The sequence below is a fragment of the Notolepis coatsorum genome, assembly GCF_963971535.1.
Source record: "Notolepis coatsorum genome assembly, chromosome: 8".
In the NCBI taxonomy this organism is placed as follows: domain Eukaryota; kingdom Metazoa; phylum Chordata; class Actinopteri; order Aulopiformes; family Paralepididae; genus Notolepis; species Notolepis coatsorum.
Genome location: NC_140172.1, coordinates 29,986,324 through 30,010,332, shown reverse-complemented (window position 1 = coordinate 30,010,332; position 24,009 = coordinate 29,986,324). Strand labels below are relative to the sequence as shown.

Sequence of the window (24,009 nt, the reverse complement as noted above, 5' to 3'; positions counted from 1 at the left end):
GACCAGCCAAGCTGATAGCAATGCGGAGAGCTGGGCTCGAACCCAGCGTCTCCTGCATTGGTGGTGAGCGCCTTGCCCACTGCACCACCTAGCCGCTAGAGTTTAGCATCTTTCATATCAATTCAATTCAACTTTATTCCAGACACTTAGAAAGGTCAGAAAAAAATAAAACATAGCACAACAATACAATACAAAACATATAAAACTGTAAAAACTGATATTATTTCATGTAAAATATTTACCTCCATGGGTCATATCAGCTGGAGCCAAGTCTGCATATACTCCCCCGGTACAGTAGATGGCAGTATAAACAGTTGATGGACCCGCCATGAAATTCAGAGAAGAAAGGAAAAGCGCAACAGGGACAACGTGACTTGCCAGTTCACCTAAATAACAACAAACCAAGCCATTCATTCAAACAGCACAGCAGTGACAATGGCAACTTTTTTCGGAGAGGTTGTGTCTGTGTACTCCCGTGCTGTGGGATCAGATGACGAGGACCTTGACAACGACGAGGAAGATGAGGAAATTATGCGAGAACTTCAAGAGAAGAGGTAACATCACTTAGTATGTTACCTAGCTAGCTGGGCTAAAATTGACATAGCCTCAAAAGGCTATTCTGGCAAAGGCTTTGAACTCCATTTACAACCGCATGGTAATGCATGGTAACGTAACGTCGAAATGTAACAAATAAACTCAACCGCAACTTCTAAATCAAAGTAGGGACAGGCTGGCATTGTACAACTAATGATGTGGTTAAAGGGGCACTTCAACTCAAACCAATGCTGACAGGGGGACCCTGATGTAAACAAGACTAAAGTCTTTCTCTGGTCTGCATCCCCTTAACAATTGTGTGTATTGAGCTGTACTGTACCCATTCTGCAATCTGTTAATAAAGTTTTCAATAAATCAATCGGACTTATTTTGCACTATAAACTGACACATCCAAAAACTCAGGTTTTGCACACATGCATTACATTTTAGTCTGACAGTTGACAGTAAATGAGTTTGAATATGGCCACCAGTGATGTCATCGGGGCCGCATTGAAACCTTGTCTTGTGTTAATTACAGCTCAATCATGATGTAGAATAGATGATAAAATAGCAATACCTTGTCTTATAGGGAATGAGCTGTTGCTGTAATTAACACAACACAAGGATTCAACATCCCTGATGACATCACCGGTGGCCATATTCAAACTAATTTACTCAAAATAACAAACTAAATGAATGTGTGCAAAACGGTTTAGAGTTGTTGATGTGTGTGACATATGCAAAATGAGTCGGCATTGTTTGGCCCTTTTAACCTCTACTCAACGTTCTGTGTTGATTAGACAAAGGAATGATGATTTTTCGTTATTATTATTTTTTTTATCAGGGAGGTACAACTAGAGTGGTGCCCAGAAGTCAAACAATCGATGGAGAGGTCTGGTAGCAATGTGCTTCAGTGCTCAGACTTCATACTAGCTGTGGGCCATAATGCTGCAAGTGAGTGTCTTTTATTTACTGAAAAATGCATGCACTGTAGTCCAGGGTTGTTTTGTTTGATCTACAAACTACAGCACTCTCCAAAATGGTCACACAGAAATGAAGAGGGATGAACACACACACACACACACACACACACACACACACACACACACACATGGTTATAGCAAATAGTTATAGTTAATGTGAATTTGGTGTGTATTATCGATTTATTGATCTCAGAAAATGTTGTATCTCTAAATTAACAGGCATGCCTGCACACAAAGGGGCAAATTATGTGCACATATTTCAGTTTTCCTATGTTTGGCAGAAGGAGCATCATTGAAGCAATTTTGGATTATGGAAATGTAGTTTAGACATGCTCCTGCTTCCACTCTAGCCTTTGGATTTTATACACCATTCTTCCATTAGAAACATGACTTGTACTAGCATCCGTTTCTGTACAAAGCCATTTTTGGTGATCTTCCACCCTACATTACCATCACCTCATTGCTGGACTGGAACTCTGGACCTTTATCACACTCACTCTGGTGATTGACTTATACACTTACCTCATTCCCCGCCAATAACTAGTATACTCGTTATTAGATCGTTTGATCTTAATCCTTTGATCCCCGCTCTACAGACTCGGCCGGAGCTCTCTGAATCACTGTGGCACAGGCCACATACGCTGGAATTGCAATGCCGATCGAATCTCACCAGATGGCAGTATCGTCTACCTTTTGAACTTGGATAGAAAGGCAGCAGGATTGTCAATGAATGCACCGAGGCATCGAGGCTCGCTCTGTGGGGGAGGAGCTCTTCCAAAGCAATCGCTAGCAGATCTGATCGCCTCAAAAACTATAGTGTCCCGTAAACGTGTGTAATTACATATAAACTTGTAATCGCGATCGCCGATGGGATCATTGGAATTATTCTTTTTGGATTATCTTCTGGCTAAGGTAAGGACCCCCTATGTCTATTTTACCGAACGTGAAACATGTTTATGTAACGATCACAGTGGCTTACTGTACCGGTCATAAACAAGGCTTTTTCTAACAATCTGATTTTCGGGGTAAGAGTAAGACTACGCCCCCCCCCCCCCCCCCCCTTGATTATTTCGGAAATGGGCGATGTTCAGCGTGTAATAAACTACAAACTACAGTGTGTAGAAACGAATGCCTTTTCACATGTTGGACTACAAATAGTGTCTGTCAAATGAGCCGGACTATTTTCTCCATAGCTATAATATAGAATATAGATATAGCTCTGCAAACATTGTGACGCATCGTGAAAATAGGCAATGGAGCGCTGGCGCTAGAGAGCAGAGATGGCGAGAGCCCCCTGGCGGTGAATGAGTTAAGGTCCCCAGAGTTTGCACTGAATTCTTAAATGAAACGTTTTTCAATATACTTTAAAACCCAATACATTAGTATCCATTGGTCAGTTTAAATCTGTAATAGCCAACCATTTCACCACTCTGCAGTTGTTTTTAATTATTTTAAATAGTTTAATTGATTGACTTTTTGTATTTATGTGCTGTATTTCTCAACGTCACAGTGAATGAGAGCTTGCTCTCAATGATCTTTCGAGATTAAATAAAGATTGACTAATAAATGAATGACTGAAAGTCTAATAAGATCCTTCCCCCCCCCCTTCAGGTTTCCTGTCTCTCCACGTCCTGAACTCTGTGAGCTGGGAGGCTGCAGGACGTGCGTCGCTGTGGAACGAGAGGACTGGTGGCTCCAAAGGGCAGAGCAGCAAGCGGCCAGCGTGCGTGTTCTTCAGACACACCGACGAGTCCTCTGTGAGTGTCCCGCCTGGCAACGCTGCCATGCCATGAGTAGTTAATGTAGAAGATAATGTACAAAGTCTTTGTGACTACAGAGCCTAGTGTTGACAATAGGGCTGTCCCCGACTAAGGATTTGGATGGTCGACTATGATTGGCCAAAATTTGCCGTCAGTCGACTATTGGGAAAAAAAAAAAAAAAAAAAAAAAGTATAATATAATAATAATATATATATTTTTTTATCATTCCATTTGGGCTGTGGGGGTGCTTAATGTCTGAGGGAGTCGACTGAAGGCTTCTTGTCCTCTGCAAAAGCATGCAATTGGTCCACTGATGGATACAGCTTGATATTTGTCTAGTCATGTGTTCATTAGATGAAATCAATAGGTGAAATCCTCTTTCAGTGCCTCTGTGCCTGTTTTCGTAGGCAGTTAGCCTCTGGTATGCGTGCCATTAGCGTTAGCCACGCTTCTAGGCCTCTTTAAAAATATATAATATATATTTTTTTGTATTCGACTAAGATGTTGGCTAGTCGACTACGGCTCCTTTCGACCGATTAGTAGTAGACTAATCGACTAATAGGGGTCAGCCCTAGTTGACAATGACCAATGCTTTTGTACAACAAAGTAAGAGCTTTTTTTTTTTAGATGCTTTTCGCAGGAATAGTTTTATAATATCACCAATAACTTCCCAATTAGTGATAATTCTCCATATTCTAATTTAGAAAATAAGAATGAACTAGACTGAATAGAATATGCCGCCCCTTCCTTGACCGATACCGGCCAAGGGTGAGTTGTAATGGTCTAATAAGGGGTCTTGTCAGGTTCAATCTCAGGACATCTGAGATCTAAAACCACATGGAGAAATGCACCTCTGAAATCACAGATGTTTCAAAAACTGGTCACCTTTATGTGTAAGTAATGCCATTTGGAGGATGCTTTTATCCAAAGTGTCTCACAGCACCAGGAGTACCAGCGCAATAGTTAGATAACCTAGGTGGGGAACAACCAGGAGATCACTGCAACTCACACAAGTTGGAGAACTATCTCTCTCTCTCTCTCTCTCTCTCTCTTGCTCTCACACACACACACAAAGGGAGCCGCATGTGATTGGTGGAGGCGGGACCCTTACAAAAAACTGTTGTTGCTAATCATTGACACATGCTAGCCTGTAATAATCCCCCCTAGAAAAATCTACTTTGCGTTTGATATATTGCAAATATATGCCATCACACACACTGGCATTTAAAGGGTTAGAATTATAAAATGAATATGTGGTGTTATGATCAGGGCTGAAGTTGAATAAAAGATTGTATTTTTTTCAATCTGACATTACAAAAAAACAGAAAATCCATCAAAATCAGTGTTGTTGCTGATCATACATATGCTAGCCTGTTTTTTAACAATAACTTGTGATGCCATCACAAACACTGGCATTTAAAGGGTACAAATTAAAAAATGCCTGCACCAGAATGCAGGAAATGAAGTCGCAGACCCCCTGCTTAAAAAGTGGCCTGACTGGGACTATATTTCCTGGCCTGAATGATTTCCCCAGTCCGGCCCTGGTTAAAAGCCTCCAATGCTTATTAGTGTGTGTGCGTTTGAACGTTTGCATGTTTCAACCATACATTTCCATTTATACCGTGACCCCCTCCTATAATAACTGACACCGTTATTTGGGGGTCGCGGCCTGAAAAATGTGGGAACCCCATGCTCTAACTGAGCGATGAATTTAATCGTTACACGTAGAAACGGCAGTGGCTCCGGAGGTAGAGCGGTCGCCTGGTAATTGAAGGTTCCCGGTTAGATCTCGGCTCCTCCTGACTTCATGTCAAAGTGTTCTTCAAGAAGACCCTTAACCCCTAACTGCCTGCGATGAGCTGGTTGGCGCCCCTCGCATAGCTGCCTTGGCTATCTGTGTGTGTGTGAGTGAATGGGTGAGTGTGAGGTATGAGTTGTAAATCATTTTTGAGTGGTCAGAAGACTTGAAAAAGCATTATATTAATGCAGTCCATTTTTCCTATTGCGCTACTTTCCTTGGCGGTTAACTTGTGAATAACCTGCATAACACTTCTCTTGCACATCTTCAGAATGTGTTGATATGCCAGAACACCTGCTACACTGCAGAAGACCAGCTGTTTCAGTGGACGGAAAAGGTGAGCTCTATACGTTTTACGTTTTTCATGAAAGTAACATTTTAGTCAGGCAGCTACAGTGGTGTGGGTTTTTAGGCAGCCAGCTACGGTCGTTAGTGGATTCACTTTTTAGTCGGCCAAATACAGTGGCTAGTGGATTCAGCCAGCTACAGTGTGTCTACTGGATTCCCAACTCTTAGGAGTCAGTCTCACTTCTTAGCAGCCAAGATAGCTCTTAGAATAGGAAAGATGGCGGTCGGGTGGCGTAGCGGAGATTGCGCTCGTCACCAATGCAAGAGGCTGCGGTCTCGACTCACGGAGTCAGCATTGCCTCCGACTTGGGCCAGCCGTCATACTAACTCGTTTGGCTGAGTTAGGGGGAGGGAAGTCGTGGGTGGTAATCTGGCGTTGTGGACAGCGACGCCTACAGGTCAGGTCTGGGCGCCTGCTCAGCGAAAGGCAGGAAGTGGTGAAGGCGGCGTGACGTGACCTCTCACCCGTTACACTTCACCAATGAGAGTCCTCGCTACCAGGTGAAAAGAGAGCCACTGGCTGTCTCCGCATGTGTCGGAGGAAGCATGCGGTAGGCTTCAGGGTTCCCTTGTACCGACCAGTAGGGGGAACATGCACACAACGACCAGGTAGGGGAGGGGGGGAATTGGCATAACTAAATTGGGATGGGGAGAAAAAAGAGGGAAAAAATCTGAGAGGATTTAAAAAAAAAAAATAATAGGAAAGATGATTGACAGGTTGGTTACCTACCTAACAGGCAGTGGCGAGTGGAATTGACATCTCACAAGCCAGAGCTAATATTGACCAGCTTTTGGCAGATGACCATGCTAACTTTGAGGCCCCTTCATTACTCTCTTTTACAGGTTAATTATTCATCTGGTACTAAGCTCCCAAGACATTGTTGAACGATACACAATAGGCTTGGTTTGTTTTGAAATTCTGTCCGTCTTTGGCAGGTATTTGGTTGTCTCCAGAAGAGAGGGCTGAGTGTGACGGTGTTGTCAGATAGTCCTCTCACTGACTACAAGACCTCCGACTATCTTAGCTCCGCCCCCTTCCTGCGCTCTCTCCGGACCGGCACTTACAGCAACAAGCCCGCCTGCCCACCACTGGAGCAGCCCAATATAGTGACTGGACTGACGGCTTCAGGTACAGCCCTTTGTGTCTGCCAACTACTGGCTTCTACTTCAGAATTTAATAATATATTTAGGATCTACTGTATTGGTCTGAATATGAATATATATATATATCTGCAATACCTGCAACGTGTGCATGTACACACACACACACACACACACACACACACACCCTCACACAAACACTTGACCTCCATGCCATATATCAGCCTCCTAGGTCTAAACTGTGGACCAACCAACTAACGGAGGGAGCTATAGAGCTACTGGTTGCAGCCAAAATGTTGCGTGAAAAATTACACTTGTCCTATGTTTGCAAACTAGTAAATATTGCTTGGAAAATTACATTCCACTTCATGAAAGTAGATGGCGCCAGTTACCAGTAGAGCAAGAGTTCCCTGGCTGACACAAGCATAGGGCCTGTATAGTAGAGCAAGAGTTCCCTGGCTGACACAAGCATAGGGCCTGTATAGACTTGAGTCCCATGCAGATAGGCAGAGAGGTCTTGTCGAGTATGGGCAGAGGAATGGAGAAGCCTATTAAAACTTAAAACTTTAAATGGTAAATAAATAATAATAAAACTTAAAAGTAAGTTGCTGAAAAGTAGGCCATGTAACCAAAGGACTGAGGAGCTATGATGCAAATGTAAGACTGATGGTTGGTAGTCAATGAAGCAGTCGTATGACATTTAAGACTGATGGTTGGTAGTCAATGAAGCAGAGTCATTATGGCATTTAAGACTGATGGTTGGAAGTCAATGAAGCAGTCGTATGACATTTAAGACTGATGGTTGGAAGTCAATGAAGCAGAGTCATCTGACATTTAAGACTGATGGTTGGAAGTCAATGAAGCAGAGTCATCTGACATTTAAGACTGATGGTTGGAAGTCAATGAAGCAGAGTCATCTGACATTTAAGACTGATGGTTGGAAGTCAATGAAGCAGAGTCATCTGACATTTAAGACTGATGGTTGGAAGTCAATGAAGCAGAGTCATCTGACATTTAAGACTGATGGTTGGAAGTCAATGAAGCAGAGTCATCTGACATTTAAGACTGATGGTTGGAAGTCAATGAAGCAGAGTCATCTGACATTTAAGACTGATGGTTGGAAGTCAATGAAGCAGAGTCATCTGACATTTAAGACTGATTGTTGGTAGTCAATGAAGCAGAGTCATATGGCATTTAAGACTGATGGTTGGAAGTCAATGAAGCAGAGTCATCTGACATTTAAGACTGATGGTTGGAAGTCAATGAAGCAGAGTCATCTGACATTTAAGACTGATGGTTGGAAGTCAATGAAGCAGAGTCTTATGACATTTAAAGGAACATGCCAACATTATGGAAAATGCACTTACCATCTTCTCCAGAGTCGGGCAAGAAGATGGATACCAATCAAAATGTCTGTGCGTTTCAAGCCTAGCTTAGCACAAATTAATGGAAATGGATACTGATCAGCTAGCCTAGCTTAAAACTCCGGGAGACATGTTTTTGACCAACAGCTAGCCTAGCTGATCCGTATCTGCTTCCATTCATAATGAATCCAATTGACCTTTTGTCCCTGAAAGGGCTACAATTCCTACATGGTTTCACCCTCAAATTAAAGCTGAAAGTCTGCACTTTAACCTCATAGTCATTGTTCCATATGTGCTGGAATACAGAGCCAAAACAACAACAACATGTTTCACTGGACTCCGACGTAGGGGTGGGACGAGTAGTAACTCACGATATGATACTGTGACGAATTTGGCCCTCGATAGCGATAATATCACGATACACGATAACTGCCATAATCAATATATTGCAAGGAAATTCATCTACGATACATCACAATATTTGTGTAACTGAAGAAGGAAAAAATACCCATAAAAAGCAGGAATTATGTATTTATTCATAGAATTTACATGAAAGCTTATCTGTAACTGAGGGGTACAATTCCCTGACTGTATTGATAAGTATGGTATCATTAAACCACTACCGCTTTATGTACTTTAATTACTGGCCATACAGTACACGATATATGAATATGATGAACACTTCCCACAATGAAATCGGTTCCACACAAAGGTATAATCAAGTATTTAATGGAGCAAAGGGTACATAATATACTTTACATTATTCTTTGAATGCACTTGTAAGGCAAAGGAATGTGCGTAGGCAAATCAACAATGAATGTCCATTCTCTGGTTACGCAGGAGGTAATTATACAACCTGAATCTTAGGGAATTATATCTATGGTACACTAGTAATATAGCGGGAGATACTGGAAGGGTCCCCCTGGTTGTAAGCCAGCAGGGGTAGAAGATCTGTCGGTAGTAGAACGTCTGGTCAACGATGACTAAGGAGACTCCAGGTACAGGAGCCGGTGCAATAGCCTCTTGATCCACAGACGAATACAGCTGTTCTCCGTAGACTGTAGCTCCACAGTGAAGAAAGCTAGTCGGCCTCAGGCTCTCTGAGGCGCCGACTCGACTTGACTCCTCGCGGGGTAAATCCAACACGTGCAGGCGTCGGCGATTATCCGCTCCATAAATCACAGGACCAAAGCAAATATATTCCAGCCGCAAAGGGCTATGTAGTCGTCGGGTAGATTAATCCAGTGTACATGTCCATACGGTTCTCGTCTAGGTCTCCTCGGGTGAAAGCGCCATGTGGTCAGCCCAGCCTGGATAAGAACTCTAGCTAATACGAGGAAGCGTTGGAGATGCTGGTCACTGTAGAACTTTAACCGCACGATACACTATACACAAATAGACTATTATTGACTTAATAGAAATATGTCGCACTCGACGGTATAGCGCCAAACTCTGACGATTCAGTTATTAATTCGCACGCGGTCTCAATGCTCTATTCTGGGGCCAAACAGGCCATACTTCACCGCACGTTGTATCATGGGTGAGGCTTCAACTTATTGGTAACTCACGAAGGGGCTAAGGGGCTTCTATATTCACCTGCGCCGTATTTATACGCACGGTGAACAAACTAGTGCCAATCTCATTTCTGTCGCGTATCCCTGGGCAAGGCCGGGCATGTCCAGACACGTCTTGACGGTGACTTTGAACCTGACTCCGGAGGCCGGTCCCTGGCGCCGGTGGACCGCTGTCCAATAGGAGAATGAAATATTATGGTCTGTAGTAGGCTAAAGGGATATTCCGTGTATATGTACAAGGAATATACAGGGGATATCAAACGATATACAAATACTATGCAATATATATCAATAAATAAATATATATATTCGGTTTAATCTGATCCTTTGTAACATTATCAGATTATTTAGTATACATCACAAACTGGCCAGTTGTACATGAAACAATGTACAACAAATTGCATAGTGTCTCTTTAACACGTGATTATTATTATTAATTATGTCCCCAACTTTCTTACATCTGCAATAAAAATATATATATTTTTTTTTCTAATAAGATAACATTTTCAGTCTGTTCACCTCATTCCAAAAATGTTTTATTGCAGTAAAATGGGATTGTCAAGCCAAAAGAAATCGATACTAACTTGACTGCAGTGTATCAATAACGTGTCGCAAGAGGAAGTACAACGATATATCACAGTATTAACGATATATCACAGTATATTAACGATATATCACAGTATTTACTTTTTTTGGCCACTCCTGGACATTCAGATGTATCCAGTATTTCTGCCTCTGTGTGATGTTTAAAAAATGCACTCCTTTAAATCGAGGAAGCAATAACATGGATAAATTGTTCCACATGCGTGAATTGGAAAGCAATGGGCAAAATACCAAAGTAACAGATGTGTGAATGAAACTCTTATTGAGAGTTGACAGTAGGGCTTGATGATTATAGCCATGATATCATATCACAATATCTTGTTTTTGATTGTGTAACGATATTTAATGGTATTTGACTTTTCTAGCACAAATAACTTTTGATGTGTTTATTTTTTTAAATGTTTTGGTTTTATTGAGTAAATTATGTATGTAGAATCTGCTGTTCAGCTCCGCCAACACACTAACCTTGTAATTAGCTATCATGCAATGCTAAGCAAAACAAATGTAATACCATACCGGTACATAGAGATGCAATCTGATGCATTAGGCTGTAGATTGGCAACATTCACGGAATACCTCTCAGCCATTGTGTCGCTTGGAACGAACGTGTCATATAATGTAATCGTGTTCTGTGTTATTCCCTCAGTCCTCAGCTACTGTCAGATCCACCAGATCCCTGCTGTTGCCTACCAGTGTTACAGTGATATCATCAGCCCGGACTCTGTTACCATGGAAACCTACAAGCCTGTTCTGACCTGTCTTGGCAAATGCATCAAGGTGAGATGAATATTGGCAGTCCTGAGGGCCATTCCTAACAGGCAGCTAGTCGGAAATCTGGAACATGTATCGACACATGGCGCTGTGAGAAATACAGTTGCCACTTGGCATTTCTGAAGAGTGTTGAAAGATATTGCTATAGCATTACTCTGCACTGCAAGTAATGTAATGTATGGATACTACTGTAGGGAGCTACTGCAGGGACATCAACTTCTCTGGGACGTTGTAACATAGGGATCGATTCTATCGGGGGTGCATGCAAGTAGCATAGAGATGAGCAGTCGTCAAAACGTACTTAACATCAACGATAATCAATCAATCAAGCCTTATTTATATAGCATATTTCATACAGAAATGAGCTTTACAAACATTAAAAGAAGGTAAAATAAAAGACAGCCTAAAAAGGTGTCTTAAGTCTGCATTAAGAATCTCAACATTTTGGGCGGCTGAGTAGCGCAGTGGAGAATGCACTCGCCTACCACCGCAGAGACTCTGGGATTGAATCCAGCTGTCAGCGGTACCTCCGGCTTGGTCAGTCGTCCCTACTAACACAACTGGCAGTGTTAGCGGGTGGGCAGCCGGCGGGGCATGTGTCCTGGTTGTTGTAAACTGCGGTTCCTACTGGCCGGTCGGGGCGCCTGTTCAGCAGGGACCCCACATGTATCGGAGGAGGCACGCGGTAGTTCTACAACCTCCCTAGGCCGACAGTGGGACAATGCGCGCAACGACCAGGAAGGGAATTGGCATAACGACTAAATTAAGATGGGAGCAAAAATAGAGAAAAAGTGAGAAAAAATAATAATCTCAACATTTTGTGCTGTTCTTTGGGCCGTAGGAGCGTAATCCCTTGGGGAAATTCAGAAAAGCTGGTTTTCCTAAACATATCATGATTTAATCATGTAGTCATGGTAACTGATAAGGTCATCAGGCAGAGAGATTTGGTCCGAAGTAGAACACCGGAGCACATGGATTTAAGGCAATAAACCTTATTTTAAACAAAGAAATTTGAATAGTAAATGGTGCATTTATATAACGTTTTTATCCAAATCGCTTTACAATTTGTTCCTCACATTTTACCCATTCACACACCAATGGCAGAGGCAACCATGCAAGGTGCCAACCTGCTCATTGGGAGCAGTTAGGCATTAAGTGTCTTGCTCAAGGATCGAACCGGGAACCTCGGGATTACCAGACGACAGTATCCACATACTGACGGCTATTTAATTAATATTGTGTATTTGATGGGTGTCGCAGTTGGAATCAGAAAAAGATTGCTTAACACTTTCAGTGCCGGCCATTAACATGGTAAAGCATGGTTAAATGCCAGCACCCACTTCAATGATAGCGTTGTGAACGCATAATCTCTGTCTTAAATTATGGCTATGTGTCTAATCTGCCCGTCGTTTATCAATGACTTGTTTGCAGTCAACATTGTTGAAACAGATTGTTTTTTAATCGCTTCATTTCCGTTTTATAGCATTTTGAAAAGCCCTCGTTTTCAAGGAAAATATAAATATTCCGTGATAAACGGCATTTACTGGAATATTCTGGCATACACAAAAACGTTGTAATTTTTTTCCCTATTTATGAATAGTTTTCAAATAAACGCTAGATTATCGATAGTATATGTGTACTTATGCACGCTATAGAGGCGATCTGAAAAATCGATTCTCTCATTTCCTCATCAGCGATCACAGCCACACACACACACACACGCATAGGGCAAACGCTGAGATATAGGTGAAAATAGCTCTGATTATCCTAAGACTGGTAAAATAAATTCCTTACCTCAGATCAGATGTTATCCAAAAAGATTATTCAAATTCCTGATCGCCATTCCAAATATCGATCACGCTTATTCATTACAGTCTTGGGTACTGTAAATACATAATCCACGCGTTTTCCTGGCCGGCGAGCACAATGGATTCTTCAGTTGGCCTTGACTGAAAAGTAAAATGAGGAGACCACTACACTTCCGCGTTACATTGAAATCGGGGAGGAGATTGCGGGGGGAGGAAATTAATTAATGTGGATGAGAGCCGTGATGTAAGTGGTTGCAGATACTATCTCCAGGTAGACTAATGTTTATATTTAAGTGCAGCGGTCTGTAGCCACTCGCATTACCACCGAAGCTCCCCCCTCTGATGGAACAGTCCACATTCATTCGTGCGTCATCTCGCGTCGTCCAGACTCCATGGGCAATTTGCGCATGTGCATGCGGAATAGGTGCTTTAAAATGGGCTTTTTCTCTGCCGATTTAGTTCTGATCGATTAGGAATGGGTCGCGCCGTGTTCAGGAGATTGAGGCGCATAAACGTCTATTCGATCATGTCTCTAGCACCCCCACAGCCGTATCTGCAACCACTTACATCACGGCTCTCATCCACATTCATTCATATGCTCCCCCCGCTATCTCCTCCCCGATTTCAGAATCCCGGAAGTGTTGCGGTGGTCTATAGCATTGGCGGGCACTCAGTGTTAAAGTGATAGTTTGGGATTTTTGTTGTGTAAGTTGTGTGAAATGCTTGCCAGTAGTGTAGTCGATGCACTGCGAGGCATATGCAAGCGCCTGGATACCGCTCCATTACTAGCGGCTCCAGGAACATAAAAGCTCCCCAAACAACAAACAAGTTACACAAACCAACCTCTGCATTTAGATATTGACGGGGCAAAATCATAATCAAAGCCTTAATGTTGTTTTCGCAAAGGCAAACTATGCAGCCCATATAGTCATGGGTAGTTGTAATTTCAGAGCACAACATCGAGCCACAACGTTAATATTTCCTTTTTAATAGTCACTTCAGCAACAAGGTAATTTCAAAACGGGGACAGACCCGAGTTATTGTCAAAGAATTGTCCAACACATCCCCTATAGGGCCTCCAGAGCAAAGTTACTAGACTGCCCACAACTCTTTCATTACACTGGAGTGAGAAAAAAAAACATCTTCAGACACCTTTATGAAAGCCACCTAGAATGAACAAAAAGGCCTAATTGATAACGGACAAGTGTGTGTTCCTTATGCTTTCAGCGAATGCATAGATTTTCTTGTTTTTTGGCTGATCCGAAAAATTATCCGATTTCGTGATACAATCGCAACCTTGACTTTTGTGATCCGTTGCACCCCTATTTCCGAGTCCCGTGGTCCGAGTTCTGGACAAGTTCCGGGAGTGAACCAAAAGGTTTTAATTAGGGATGCTCGATATTGGCTTTTTTACCTATACCGATATTGTCCAACTCTTAATTTCCGATACCGATATCAACCGATATCACATTTTAATGCCGATATCGGCCGATAATATCGGACATCATTTCTATAGAAATGTAAAAAAAATAAAAATAAAAAATTTGAAAACCGATACCGATATATTCCCATATCACATTTTAATGCCGATATCGGCCGATAATATCGGTAGGCCGATAATATCAGACATCCCTAGTTTTAATCCACACTACAATATGCAGGCAACATGGTTACCCATTTCCAACACACAACCATGGTCCAGCATTTAAAATTCTGCTATCACTTGGCACTATTTAGTTTCTAGACAAAAAGCCAGTGTATTACGATGCGCTGGAGCCTGTTCTTCGGTAGCGTGGCTAGCGGTTTTGTGGTTTTCTTTTGGAGAGGGCTAACCCTTTGCCTGCGTGTTGTGGTGTGGATCAAACATTTTGGGTTTTCATTTAGGCTTCCTGCCTGCCTAAATCTGTCTAAAGTATGCTCGGAACCCGGTCAGAACAACGACCGCGAGACTGTACGTAAGCTAATAGATTTGCTATCTAACACATTGTTTTGATCTCCCACTCTGCTCTTCCTCCTCCAGTTGGATCCATGCCCGAGTGTCGACACCCTCCGCAAGTGCATCCAAACCAGTGAGATTCAGAGCAACCTTTACATCTGAAAGTGGTCGTAATTCTGAATAAATCCTTTTTTATAGCTTCAAAACAAATAACAACGTACTGTATATAGGTATGTGCTGGTATTTTGGCAACAGAAGGACAGCAGAGTATCTGTATGAAATTATAATTAGTGGGTGGAGGACTTTGAAAGTGGCATTATCATAATGTCGATTTGACAGCCAACTATGGAACAACTGGTCATTTTTGCTTCCAACAGTTTAAATGAATGGTTGAGCCAGTCTCCTTGATGTGTCTCCAAAAGCTTATTTATTTTTCCAAAAGAATGTGCATTTTTGTGATGATGATGGATAAAATAGGCAGACCTGTGGGCCAAGAAAATAAATGGAGTGATAACAGACCAGCTGCTGGTAGCGTGGGTTGTTCGACTAGGATACCATGATTCAATGAGATCTTCTGGTAGCAGGTGCACAAGACATTTTGAATGTTCAAATGGAATTAACCAAATTAATTAATTGGCATGTAAATATCTCAAATAGAGGATTAAATTATTTATTGTCTGTACAAATATTCTTCTTACAGTACATTAAAGAGGCCATGAAATTTAAAGTTTCCCCCTCCAATTACCAATTTTTTTCTGCACCTATTCCCCATCACTATGTGTCAGAAAATGCACTGCCTTTGTTTTCTCATTCTGGAAAAAAAAGTACCTAATTTGTGAGTTGTGGCACTCCGCACCTGAGGGCAAACACCAAAACAACTGTCCAATACAATACAATGTTTAGTACCCTGCCCCTCCCCCATTGTTATTACAATTGTAAATGCATGGATACGTCATCAATCGGCAAATCAAATCAACCCCCAAAGGTCTGTTGCATTCGGAAATGTGTCAAATTGTGGAAGCTCGCGATGGCTTCAATGTCGTTTCCATGCCTCTTTAAAGATCGGAGAGAAAGGAGACTGCATGCCCCGTTGAATTGTTGGGCCGTTTGAAAGGGGACCGTAATTGTAATTTGTATCTCAATTGTAATTGTAAGGTATAATTGAAAGGCTCTATGCAGTCCTATATGTAGCTATATGCTGTCCTTATTGTACCTTGCAGTGTGTTGTAAGCACTCAACATGCAGGCAACAGCTTCAGGCCTTCTGTCTGATGATTGATTACTCATGCTGTCGGGGATAAAGATTCATGTATACACTAAAGCCTTTAAGACTTTAACTTCTTTAAAATGCCCATCCCTAGTTTGCGCTGCCCTAGGTCGTTTCAGTTTTCAGCGTCTACTTAAAAAAACAGTTTTGTTACTGAAAAGATTGAAAGAATAAAAGAAAAAGAAAATATTGTGTGTTCACTGAATTTATTTATTCATTTCATAATGAGACATTTTCTAACAAGTTTTTTCATTCTAGAAACATTGGTCCTCATTGTGCCTTGGTAAATATCTTGGTAAAAATTTCGTACCAACAGAATTATGGAAATCCTCTTCTTGAACGGTGAAAAAACTAGTGAAACGGTCTTTGTAACTGGGCAAAAACTTTCGTAGCTGAGGCTGCCTCACGAACGCATTTATTTAGTTTAGCAATAGTATAAGGAATACATCAAACCAACAATAAAACCGGTCTGTCCGATTTACGACTGCCTTTTCAAATTTACAATACGAAGCCGTTCGAGAATGCTGAATAAGTTCAGAAGGAATTCCTTGGTATGTTTTACGTATGTCCGTTCGAGAATGAGGGCCATTGTTTCTATATGTATTGTTTTGTAAGTCCATGTGGGCCGGGCACCTTGCGTGCATATGACACTTCTATTGAAAGCAAGATAACACATTTAGTATTTCATTGAATAACGTTTTTGGACTGCCTTTCATAACCAACGATGCAGTGGCAAAATTAGAATGAATTTTCACCAATGTATAATATTTTCATACCTTTTTGAATAGTATTTCTTTCCTCAAACAGGAGGAATCTGCATGTAACTTGCATCTATCTGACACCAACTGCAATCTATACATATCAGACGTGCTACTTCATAAAAACCATAATCAATATGGTTTAACAACTGAGTTTTAAGTGGCGTTACATTCCTGATTTCAATGAATAAAGTAGGGCTGTCCCCGACTAAGGATTTGGATGGTCGACTATGATGGGCCAAAATTTGCCGTTAGTCGACTATTGGTCGACTAAAAAAATATATATATATTTAAAAAAAGAAAAATCTTTAATTTTTAATTTTTTTTTTATCATTCCATTTTGGCTGTGGGGGGTGCTTAATGTCTGAAGGAGTCGACTGAAGGCTTCTTGTCCTCTGCAAAAGCATGCAATTGGTCCACTGATGAGTCTATCTTGATATTTGTCTAGTCTAGTGTGTTCATTAGATGGGTGAAATCCTCTTTCAGTGCCTCTGTGCCTGTTTTCGTAGGCAGTTAGCCTCTGGTACACTTCTAGGCCTCTTTTCTTTTGGAAAGAATGATAAAAAAAAATATTATTATTATTATTTTTTGTATTCGACTAAGAGGTTGGCTAGTCGACTACGGGTCCTTTCGACCGATTAGTCGACTCATCGACTAATAGGGGTCAGCCCTAGAATAAAGATTTTAGACTGCCTGTATTCATAAAGCAAAGCAAAACGGCTCTCGATCTAAAATGGAGTGATTTCCAAGACACTGTGCTCCCACTTCGCACATAATCAGCACATCCATAAAATGTCAGGGTGCTACCATTATTCATCGTCATAATTCACTAAATCTGAGTTTGGGAGGGGGGGGGGGGGGAATGCAATGCAGACAAACAGCTGCATACAGTGCGACCATTTCACTCACATTTGCCCATTCATTTTTGGACACATCACACACCATCGGTGTGTGTACTGTACGTGTGCTGTCATAGCTCCACCTACAGGCCTAATGGAGAACACCAGGAGAACACCAGGATGTGAATGGAGGGTGAATGTGAGGTATATTGTGTAAATAAGTTTTGATTGATCGCAAGATAAAAAAATAAATAATAATAAGTTACCAGAATTTAAAATATTGAGTTCAGTTACTGTGCATTAAGGTTTTCAGTTTTCAATCCATAATAAGTTAACAGAAAAAATAAGTACACAACCACATTATTTCAACCTAATAAAACTATGTTTATTGTCATTGTTTTAAGAACACAAGTTGACTTGGTAATACTCACATTTTGAGAGAAAAAAAAATGGCTTTTAACATGTGCAATGTTCAATGAAATAGAAAAATAAATAATAAAATGTGTTGATTAATCCCACTGGTCACAATGGTGACCGTAATAATAAGGCTCTGCAAATGTTACTGAATGATGTAGCAATGTATTTCCATCTAAATTGAAATAATAAACAAATAAAGTGTCTCAATTAAATATGTGGTAGTAAAAAGAACCTGTGGGAGGATTTCAACAAGATAAATGCGACAACAGTGCAAAATATTTCACTATAATATATATATATTTTTTTTTAATGCTGCCCCCTGTGCCTATGAAAATGCCCCTGCGTGCCTACGGTTGCCTACCCCTGTCCTAGGCCATGCCACTGCCACCCACTTCAATTAACAAAGTTTAAGAACCAATTGATTTTAGCCCATCTCTCCATTCATTAGTCATTTCAACGTTTTATGTCTTTCGGCACAAATCTCAAGTCTTTATGAGCATGAATAAAGGTTTGATGATGATTTAGGCCGAGTCAAGTCATTAGCTATACGAGTCTCAAATCAATCAAGGTATACCGTCATGTATCAATGCTAAGGTATGGATTTTTACTATACTGTCATCCATGATATATATACATATTGTAAAAAAATATACATGTTTATTTCTAAGTTAATCAAAAGACCTTGCAACAGTATTAAAAAAGGTAAAAGAAAATGGACCCTTTTGATTGAAAGGCACCATGACATTGTATTACATTAAGATAATCACATAGAAATATAATATTGTAATTAGTACTGGAAAGCAAAATACTGTTACAGTATACCGTCAACACTAAGAAAAAGATTGTGACATACTATTTTGGCCATATCACTCAGCTCTGTTTTTAATTATAACGTTCATATTCTGATAGTTAAATATTCTCGTTATGCTTTTCACAAAATGGAACCTCTTTTCATGCAATTGAATTATATAGTTGAGTTAAATTAGAGTTGTAATCTTTCAACATTGCAAGTCTATATTGTCTAAATATACCCTGGAAATCCCCATGTGCTTTGACAGTCACCTTTACCATAATTATGTAATCTGTCCATAGAATTTCACTCATTGGTATGTAGATATTTTCTCTACTCATTCTAGCTACATGCAGTGCCTGTCAGAATTCTGTTTATGTCCCCTATACTTGATTAATTCAATCAATCAATCAATCAAATTTATTTATATAGCGCATTTAAACATGACTGGGGGGGGGGGTTGACGAGACAGCCTTGGCTCCCCCCTCCAGCACGCATACGAATTAGCTGCCATCATCACCAACGTGAGGTGCTGGGCCATACACGTAGGAGGGGGGGGTGGGGGGGCCGCATGCAACTCTTATCTCCAAGAGGGCCTTCGACTCCAGCAGCCCTCAGTTCGACCTTGTAGTCGTCCAGGAATTTGTTTTGGCTGACTGACTGGCAACATTTCCCCAGTCACGTCGATTTAAATTTGATTTTGAGTAGAGTGAATTATAACTATTGGTTTGAGTGGAGTGAGTTTTAACAACTCCGTCCAAATGACTGAATGCATTAGTCCAAGTGTCTTAATCAGTTCATTTTGGTAGGTCCTGTGCGCGGTAAACATATCCAAAATCTTCTTATTGCAATCCCAAAAGCTTCGATAATCCAAATGTCCACGACTTCAAGTTGGTAGCCCGATTGAAATGTCGCAGAGGCAGAGAGGGTTAGCCTTATTCTGCTTCCTTGACGAAAATATGCAATCCACTGATTAGATCCATTTCGAGTTTATTTGAGTATAGTCCGGCCACCGGCACGAAGCAGAGCATAGCAGCGTCAGGCTTCATGGAGGCAGTAGGGGTGGCGGTAGGAACGGCCTTGAGGAGCCTGGGGAGAGGAGAGAAATGCGACTGTCTCTGGGAAGGCTGGGAACATAATTGATCAGTTTGGTCTTAGTTGAATACTTTGATAATACATTTGTATGCTTATTTCCTGAAAAAGTATAAGCACACCTGGTAAGCACTAGAAATGAAGCACATCTCTGGTCAGCACCCATCCCTCTGCATTATTGTATGTGGGAAAGTCAAATCAAACAGATTTGCAGATGAAATTAGCTGATAAATAAATAAATCAGATAGTCAAGCTGTTTTCATTGGTTTTGCTAAATGCATGGAACCTTCTTAGATGCAACTTCCCACTGTATTTCTCATCTAAAATATCTCAACATTCAAACACCTTTATTCCCGGTGCTTTATTAAATCATAGCAAACTAACATAATGTTCAGCGCCCGTCAATGTCCCGTCAATGTCATCCTTTCTCTCCTGAATGATAATATAGTCCGTAGTGGTGGCGGAAAAAATCAATACAGTGATATATAGCGATGTTTTGCGTGCCGATATTATATCGATACAGTGATGCCAAGTATCGATATTTAATTATTATTTGTTCTTTATTGTTTTGCTTGACAATCTCATTTAGTTGCAATACAAATAATTGGAGTGAGGCGACCAGACCATGTTGAGCAAAGGTTTTCTGTTGGGGACATAATATGAAGTCACAGTATTTCGCAGTATTAGAATATCATGACTCTAGTATCGTGATAATATCGTATCGTATCGTGGGGCCTCTCTGGGGATTCCCACCCCTAATAGTCTGCAAAGAAATGTGTTTTTTAACTAGAATGGAGCGCATGCAGAGTCATGCCTCTCTCAACCATCAGGTTCACACAGCCGCTGTGTGTTTGTTTAGAGCTCCGCGTGGGCGTCGTGTATCGCCCACATCTTCAACTGTTGGCCTTGTCTGCACCTGTCACTGCTCTGCTGGCAACGTGCCACGGTTGGCTCAGTGACTGGTAGGTATTATTGACTGGTGAGTTTCTAGTTTCCACTGCGGTTACTTGTGAAAAGAGACGGATCATTGAATAACTCTAATGATTAGAAATGGATGCCTCTCGTGCACCCAAGTCCCTTTTTGTCACAAGTGTAAGAGTTGATCTATAAGTCGGCTCTAATGTATCGCAGCTGCAGGGATGTAGTGGAGAGTGAATCCGTTTGAACTCGATTCACCCACATTTTTATTTGTGAAATCCAAGTTAGTTTACCCACCTTTTTACACTGCTATAACTCTTTTATAAATGAAATTCATAGTATAGATTTGTAGTAAGCAGGATTAGATTGATGCAAGTTACATGAAAATATGGTATTTTTGAGGAAATAAAATACAACAATAAAAAGATATACAGCATATTTATATATGTATATAGTATGGGCTATTGGTGTTACTAATCATTGACTTAAGCTCATAGTTTTCCCATTATTTCACCACTGCATCACTGCTTTGTTTTCATGCTTGGATTCAGCAGCTCAACGACTGTGTTTACAGGCTCTGACATGTGAGACTCATCTATGCCGCAGGGTTGAGCAATGAGTGTAATCGAAAGCAATATACACAACACACCCATTGTTCCCGTACCGCTGACCATAAATCTTTTGCGTAAGTGTGCATTTTATTATACTTACTTTATAGTACGCACAACGTTGTGCACACCTGTCACACCACATGTGCACACATACATTTATGGGCACTTTGTTCTACTTAGGGTGGTTATGTTGACTGGTTACTAGTGTATGCCCTTCACAGCTGTGGGGGTCAGTGCAGGACACCTGTGCAGCACTATATGTTAAGATCTTAAAACCTGTTAAAGCCCAACTTGCAGGTTAAACCCTACTCTGCAATTATGCGTAGTTTACATCATTGGTATCTAATTAAATTTTTTTTTTTCATTTGACGCCGGAAATTTCACTCAGAAATGGTTAAAAAGGTCCACGCACGAATAACATGCACGAGCAAATCTAAAAGCTTATCAGACGCTAGCACGGCCGTGACGTCACTTCAGGAAACGTATGCCTTATGCCCGTCCGGGTCATAGTACTACTGCATATATGGCGCTGGCTAACGTTAGCATTATGTCTACTGTCGTGAACCATTTTAGATCGGGGCATGTAGAGGAGTTTGGGGAACGAGTAAAATCATGTGCAGGTCCTCTTCTCAGACCTGTGTGGCAAAGCACTGCACACGCATCATGCAAGCTACACGTCGCTGCATGTTGATCAATGGTGGCCCACTCGGTGCATCACAGTGGGCTACTATTGTGCTAACAACGTGCCGCGGCGTCCGGCTTGTCGGCCGGCATGAGTGCCCGATTTGGCGTGGTTCTCTCCTCTTTGTGTGCCCCCGTTCTCGCGGGTGTCCTGCTGGGGAGCTTGTGGACGCGACAACAGCGGCGGCCGTAGGGTGTTTGAGCCTGTAGCGTTAGTTAGCTCATAGCTATCGTGTACCACTAGCGTTACGGGCTCGAGCACCCTACGGCTGCCGCCGTTGTCGCGTCCATGGGCTCCCCGGCAGGGTACCCGTGGGGACGGGGGTGTACAGAGAGGAGAGAACCATTTTGGGTCGGGCGTTCATGCCGGCCAGTGAGCCGGACGTCGGGATATGTTGTTAGCACAATAGCTACCAAGCTAAGCTATGTTAGCTTCTAACGGTGTATACACAATATGTACAACGACACAATGATTTACATTATTACAAATATGGTAACGTGGTTGTGGCTTTTACAAATAGTGGTTAGCTTTAGAGATGGATGGCTATGATCACGGAATAGTGTTGTTAGGTGAAACGGATACATTTTCATTCGGCTAGTAGTAGCAAGGCTCTCTGCCTGCAGTGCCTGCCACTAGCTGTGTGTGACTCTCAGAGCCCCCTGGTGCCCTGCACCTGTTGTGACGACATCATTTCGATTACACGCGCACGTTATGAACCATTGATTAAAATATCCACGTGCGAGGCGGTTAGGTGGCCGAGCGGAGATTGCGTTCGTCACCAACCCCGGAGCTGTGAGCTGGATTCGCGAATCCAGCTCACAGCTCCGGGGTTGTCACCAGCTTGGCTGGCCGTCTGCACTAATACAATTGGCTGTATTAGAGGGTGGGAGAAGCTGGTGGGGTGGGTCCGGGTCGTTGTAAACAGCGACTCCTACAGTTCGGTCGGGGCGCCTGCTAAGCGCGGATAGGACTTGAGGGGGATAGTGTGATCCTCCCACACGCTGCGCCCTCTCGATGAGAATCCGCGCTGCCAGGTGAAAAGAAGCGGTGATTGGCTGGACGTGTGTCGGAGGAAGCACGTGGTAGCCTCCACTCTCCCAGATGATCTGACTGTGGGGGGTAAGTGCGCAGCGACCAGGAAGGGACTGGGAATTGGCATACGACTAACATTGGGATGGGAGAAAATCGGAGGAAAATGGAGGGGGAAAAAGACAAAAAAAAAAAAAAAAAATCCACGTGCGTGGTGATTGTGTTGGGCAGACAAAATGTTGGATAAAAACGCTAAAACTGGGTCAATTTCAATACATTTTTTTTCCTTCTTCATGAAGGTCACCGTTGGCCTAGTCCACATTGTTTATTGAACAAAAATACAGCATGCAAGTTGGCCTTTAAGGAAAAAAAGATTTTTCCTGTAAACCAGTTTTTATCATAAATCGATCAATACAGACCGTATTAATTAATGTTGTGTTTCTTTTTCAAATGTAGCCAAGAGTAAAGACCTTAACCCTATCAAAACGGCAGTCAAAGTGTATATTTTCAGCACTACGTTTGTTTACAGATGTTTTTAAGATTTACCGAAAATAAGAATTATATCTCTTTTATCGTAAAACCGCGAGTAAATCCAGATTTTCCACTTCCATAGAGGAGCTTTTTCCCTATCCATATATGTATGATTTGGCCATAATGTAATTTATAGTTCATAATTCAATTTTGAATGTATAATTCAAATTGATTATAATTCATTACTGTATCTACAAATCTTTCTGTTTAATCATCTTCCCTTTATTAATTTGCTTAGATTCTTTGTACACTTGATCTCAAGAAGGTGCTGAATGAGCTCAGTGAGCGAAATCAGAAGAACCTGAATGTTAGCATGGTGTTATTCACCGGCAAATATGCACCATAATTTATATTCTCCTTTGTTTCATCACAATTTACTCAAGCCTAGTAACAGACACAATATCTCTGACACTGAGAAATTGGGAATACATTCCCTGAGGTCCCTAGATGTTCCTATATACCAAGAACATGCAAATTGACCTTATAGAAGTGGAG

The 24,009-nt window shown here is 41.6% G+C and overlaps 1 protein-coding gene across 1 annotated transcript; it reads left to right on the top strand.

Annotated features, from left to right (window-relative positions):
• The first annotated feature begins 353 nt into the window (after positions 1 to 353).
• psmg1 (proteasome (prosome, macropain) assembly chaperone 1) lies at positions 354 to 16,002 on the top strand. Its single transcript, XM_084319849.1, has 7 exons — positions 354 to 554; positions 1,379 to 1,488; positions 3,129 to 3,274; positions 5,348 to 5,413; positions 6,361 to 6,553; positions 10,713 to 10,843; positions 14,666 to 16,002. The coding sequence occupies exons 1-7, from the start codon at positions 436 to 438 to the stop codon at positions 14,741 to 14,743; spliced, it is 843 nt and encodes a 280-aa protein (XP_084175975.1). The 5' UTR covers positions 354 to 435; the 3' UTR covers positions 14,744 to 16,002.
• Positions 16,003 to 24,009: the final 8,007 nt, after the last annotated feature.